A 5,637-nucleotide genomic window follows, 5' to 3' on the forward strand; every position below is an offset into this window, starting at 1 on the left:
TTGCAGCAGGTGTGCTATTGGGTTGATCTCGTTGCCCTTGTGAAGACAAAAGAAGTTCCCTCATCTCAGCCATTTGCTTCTTCATGTCATCCATTTGTGTCATTTTCTTCTTCATGTCGTCCATTTGTTCTTGCAGATGTTCTACTTTTTGGTCAGATACACGACACGCCTCCATTGCCATTTGAATCTTTGTAGATTTATACTGCTAGGTTCCAGGCAACTCTAGTTCAGATGGAGTTGGACCCAATCCGATAGCACGAACATATCCATTTTTTTCTTTTCCACAAACAAATGCAAACAAATCACCATCCTTAATACCATTGTCCACTAATTCAGGGTGCTTTTCTGCTTCATCTTGAAGTTCTTTCTGTAAATTTCAGAAATGTGTTATGTGTTCCTAGTATTTACTACATAAACAAAAATATGAAAGGAATCGAAAACTTAAAGTGCATCTGAACTTACAATTCTTAATGCAGACCCTTTTTGAGGAAGTCCACTAATTCGATGTGTATGTGTTTCAATAAACAGTTCATGTCTATGCGGGCGACGATTGAGCACCTCGGTCTATGTCAAGCAATAAAAAGATTAAAACAATTTTCAAAATGTATAAACATCCAAGTTTACAACAAAGATTGCATGGTTGCATACCATTTCAGTGTCAACCCGAGCAAAACTCTTACTTCCAGATGTGTGATTTTGATTATGATTTGCTCGATTTTTTTGCCTCTTATTGAGCGAGCCTACGAAATGGTGTCATAAAATCATGTCAAACAAGTAGAATCATATGTCAATACCAACCTAACAAAGAGCTTACCTTAGCTTTTGGAGTTAACCAAAATGCAACAAGCAACTTCCATTGGTCCGGATGAACTCTAGCATCACATGATGCTATAAGTTCATCATACGTATAGGATTCACCATAATATTCCCTCTTTAGGTCTGATTTGAAGTCTTTCCATTTAATTTTGCTGTTTTCATATACCATTGGAAAACTCGTTGGTCTAATTGCCAAAACAACTGAAAAATAGGCATTCAAAAAAAGCCATTAGAGAACAATATGACATATACTAAATCGCTAGTCACTCCTAATCATAACAGTAAGATAGCATCCAGGACATAAGAGCAGGACATAAACACATTACCTTTGCCTCAGCCCATAAAGCAAGTTTTCTCGATAGATCAACCTTCCTCCAATCATCAAATTCAACCGGAAAACCCTTGGTTCTTATTTGTGTTCCAACAAAGTTAGCAAACCGTGTAGCAGATTTACCACAAGGCTGACCATACTCATTTATTTCCAACTTGAGTTTAGGCTTGTTTTGCCTTCCCCATATGCTTTTCATAGCAGTAACTTTCCTGACCTCCCTTTCCTGGCCTGATACACAACAAATGCAGAAAACAGGTTTAGTATTGTCAGTGCATTATCATTCAATTGCAAGGTTCACAAAGAATGCACAAACTAGCTTCTAAGCAATGCAAGGTACACGTATCAAAGTTAAGAAGCATACCTTCAGGTTCATTCACTACAACCTCAGGTTCGGTTATTATTTCAGTAGTTAATCTTAAAGTAGACCTCAATTGTCGTTCAGGAGCTTGATTTTGTGAAACAGGAGTTTGCTTTTGTCTCTACAATTACAACATAAATAAGTGTTAACTATTCTAAATGGGATAGCCATATCAATGTTCAGCTTTTCATAGCATGCAAACATGTCATTCTGCATGTGCAAACATATGCATTACTCAAAGCAATACCTTTTTCTTCTTTCGGGGAGTAGGTAGGCCTTCTGACACATATGCATCTGCTAGACCTTTCAGATTCAAAGTTCTCTTCATGTTCTCGTTTTGTTTTCTAAGTACTTCAACTACATTTTTGTTCTTTTCGATTTCATATTCAGGGATTCTTTCTGCGCTTCTTGCTGCACCAAAGGGAACATAGAAAACTTGTGTGGCTTGTGATGCTAAGATGAAAGGTTCATCTGATAACTTATCACCGCTACTGAATAAATGGTTGAAGTTAACAGTTGTAACCCCAAACTGATCGGTTTTTACCCATTTGTCTTGTTCACGATTGTCAACCCAATCACATAGAAATAACACCATATATCCTTTTTGGCGGTAGTTTAGCTCAACTATCTCCCTAATAATGCCATAATATATCTCTACTCCTTCTGAATTTTGCGCATCTACAGCTACTCCACTATTTTGAATAGGTCTACCATCATCACTTGAGTGTGTATGGAAATCAAACCCATTAGTAGTATAGCTGTTAAATTTTCTAGCAATCATGAAAGGCTCTTGGGCTAAAATTTGCATTTCTTCTGATACTTCTACACCTCTTTCAACTAATGCCAACACCTCAGTATAGAATTGTCGTTAGTTACAACAAGTCAACATGATTAATGTTTAGCACAATAGGTCAAGTCATGTCCTACTTACATGTTGTCGAAACCACTCATGAAATTTCTCATGTTGCATAGTATTGATTGCTTTTTCATTGGGAAGACCAATTGAGGATAGGTGCTTGCGGTGCTTCCTATAATTGTGTATCAAATTAACTATTGTAAGAAAGATAAGAAAGGAAGAGATAATATTACTACAGCATGGGAAGCTTACTTCACATAAGGTTTTATTTCATTGTGGTTGAACAAGACATATCTATGTGCTTGGATCCAAGAATTGGTCGATAATGATACAATGCTACCCAAACCTTGCCCCTTGTGGCAGAAGTATGGATTGGTACTGGAGGTTTCATTATTCAGCACCTCAACATTATTATCTTGCCGGGTGAACCTAGTCTCACACCCTTTTAGATAGCGAGAACAATATGTAAGGCTCTCATCAAACAAGTAACCCTCAGCGATTGATCCTTCGGGATGGCTTCTAGTGCGAACATGTCCTTTGTAGTGCCCCAAATACCTACATACTACAGATTGTAAGCCTATTTGCAAAATTCATTTGTAAAAAAATGTTGCTATTAGATTTTGTTTAGAAGATCACCTTTCTACCGACCACATGCTTCGGAAGTGTACTGGACCACCAATTCTAACTTGGGCAGGCAGATGCACCATCAAGTGGACCATGACATCAAAAAAACTTGGTAGGAATATAGTTTCAAGTATGCTTAAGGTCTCAGCTATTTCAGCCTCTAGGATTTGCATATCACTGATGCGGATAACAGGTGAGCAAATCTTCTTGAAGAAGTTACTAACACGAGTCAATGCAGCACATACTCTTGTTGGCAGTATTTTTCGAATCGCAAGAGGAAGTAGGTGTTGCAATAGAATGTGATTATCATGGCTCTTAAGTCCAAAAATCTTCTTCTCGGCAACATGGATATAACATCGTATATCAGCTGCAAAGCCTTGTGGAAACTTGACTCCCATCAGGACTTGGAGAAAATGTTTCATCTGCTCAGGTGTCAAAGTATATTGTGCTGGAGGTATATACAATTTACCCTCTTCTACTTCAACAGGATGAAGGTCCCCCATAATACCCAAAGCTTGGATGTCTAGGCGAGAATTTGCGTTATCCTTTGATTTTCCCTCAAGGCCCAGAAGTGTGTTAACTATGTTATCACATACATTTTTTTCTATATGCATAACATCAAAATTATGACGCAACATCAGATCTTTCCAATAGGGCAACTTAAACCACACAGATCTTCTTTTATAAAGGGGAGGCGATTCACCTTCTTTGCGTTTTCTCTTTGATGTTTTCCTAGCAGCTGGATCTTTTCCAAAGGATGTTTCAAGATTTGCCGTCAAATCATCAATTTCCTCACCGGTAAGAGGTATAGGTGCAGTCCTATGCTCTGACTTGCCATCAAATAACTTTTCATCTGACCTAAACTTATGGTTGGATGATAAGAACCTACGATGTCCCATATAACAATATTTGCTACCCTTCTTTAATTGTAGAGAACAAGTGAGTGAATGGCACTCAGGACAAGCTACCTCACCCTGGGTAGCACACCCATGAGTGTAGCCTAAACCTGGAAAGTCGTGTATGGTGCAAAGGATGGCAGCACGAAGATCAAATATTTCAGACTTAGAAGCATCAAATGTCTTTACACCATGGTAGTACATATCTACTAGATCGTCTACTAAAGGCTCAAGGTAGACATCCATATCACCACCAGGTGCCTTAGGGCCAGGAATGAGCAAAGAAAGGATGAAATTAGGCCGCTTCATGCACATCCAAGGAGGAAGGTTGTATGGAATCAAAAAGACTGGCCAGATACTGTAGGTACTCCTTGTCGTCCTAAATGGATTAAAGCCATCTGTTGTCGCAGCAAACCTAAAATTGCGACTGTCATTACCAATTAGTGGATGTTTGGAATCAAAATCCTTCCAGAAAATAGCATCTGCTGGGCACCTAATCAGACCATCTTTGGTACGTTGTTCATCATGCCACCTCATGTCAGTTGCAGTTTTAGAGGACGCAAAATACCTTTGAAGCCTTATTTTAATAGGAAAATAGCGAAGAACCTTTTTAGGAACCCTATGTACCCTTTTCCCATCAGGACTCTTCTTTTCTGATTTCCACCTTGAAGTTTTACACTTTGGACACTGATTATCCTTATCAAATTCATTTCTGAATAGTACACAATCATTTTCACATGCATGAATATTTACATACCCAAGACCAACAGATTTAACTATTTTCTTAGCTTCATTGAAATTTTTGGGAAGTACTGAACCTTTGGGGAATGCATCGCTAAGTAACTCAAGCACCATGTCAAAAATTTTGTCACTCCATCGCCCAAGAAGTTTGATGTGGAGCAATTTGACAAGAAAACGCAATTTTGAGAAGTTTTTACACCCAGGGTATAGCTCTTTGTTGTCATCATCAACCATCTTCAAATAAGCCTTGGTATCAGCATCAACATGGGGGTTGTTACTGTCCTCATTGTTCTCTTCCAACACCCCCCCATCATCTAATCCATAAGCTATGTCTCGCAAGAAATCAGCTAATTCATTATCTGCCGATGAAGTCTCTGCTTCTACCCCCTCAACATTTGGGAAAGAGTGGCTAGATTCTCCATGAAACAACCATGTATGATACCCCTCCATGAAACCCGTACATATCAAATCGTCATGTACTTCAGTTGCTACTCTCCATTTAGAGTTCAAACATATCTTGCAAGGACACAAGATTTTGTTTCCATTCATTGAATTAATAAAAGCAAACTCTATAAACTTGTCTACCCCCTGTACATACTCATTTGTGTGCCTACATGTAATTTTTTTTAGATATCAGAACAGTTCATGACATAATTATACCGCTTATGAGTTGGAAAAAAAGCTAATTTGATGTACCTAGGCTGAGACAACCATGTTTTGTCCATGATGCACCCTTAATATCAAATTTGCCAACTAATCTGTATTTGGCCAGTGCGGCAGTGTTAGCTTTGCATCCGTGAAGCTACAATCATTATGCAAGCAACAATAGAAATATCAAACTATCATTATTCAAGCAACAGAAACAACTGCATATGGTTCAAGTTCAGTAATACACAAGCAAACAACAGTATATAGAAGGAAATCACAGGAGGAGCTGATGCTTACCTCACGGAACAGAGTATGGATGGGGGTGAGTCTTGTGCAGAAATCGGCAGCAACGACGGCTCGCTTTGGG

The 5,637-nt window shown here is 38.6% G+C and overlaps 1 protein-coding gene across 1 annotated transcript; it reads right to left on the reverse strand.

The window, feature by feature from the left end:
- Positions 1-205: 205 nt before the first annotated feature.
- On the reverse strand, positions 206-4,409 carry LOC147975393 (uncharacterized). The gene is made up of 7 exons (XM_087520398.1): positions 2,998-4,409; positions 2,614-2,916; positions 2,433-2,533; positions 1,753-2,342; positions 1,509-1,626; positions 1,143-1,375; positions 206-367 (listed from the first exon to the last, which is right to left on the reverse strand). Exons 1-7 carry the CDS (start codon positions 4,194-4,196, stop codon positions 206-208), a joined length of 2,706 nt encoding a protein of 901 aa, XP_087376524.1. The 5' UTR covers positions 4,197-4,409.
- Between the last annotated feature and the right edge of the window lie 1,228 nt (positions 4,410-5,637).

Source organism: Triticum urartu, chromosome 4A (genome assembly GCF_056163025.1).
Source record: "Triticum urartu cultivar PI428250 chromosome 4A, HENAU_Tu73, whole genome shotgun sequence".
Lineage (NCBI taxonomy): Eukaryota > Viridiplantae > Streptophyta > Magnoliopsida > Poales > Poaceae > Triticum > Triticum urartu.

What these genes read in the sequence shown, in the direction of transcription:
- LOC147975393 (XM_087520398.1), bottom strand. Translation starts at nt 4,196, where the DNA reads ATGTGCATGAAGCGGCCTAATTTCATCCTTTCTTTGCTCATTCCTGGC. An exon ending in CTCCCCGAAAGAAGAAAAAG is followed by an intron (nt 1,627 to 1,752) that starts GTATTGCTTTGA and finishes TTGTAATTGTAG; the next exon opens with AGACAAAAGCAAACTCCTGT. An exon ending in CTTTATGGGCTGAGGCAAAG is followed by an intron (nt 368 to 1,142) that starts GTAATGTGTTTA and finishes TGAAATTTACAG; the next exon opens with AAAGAACTTCAAGATGAAGC.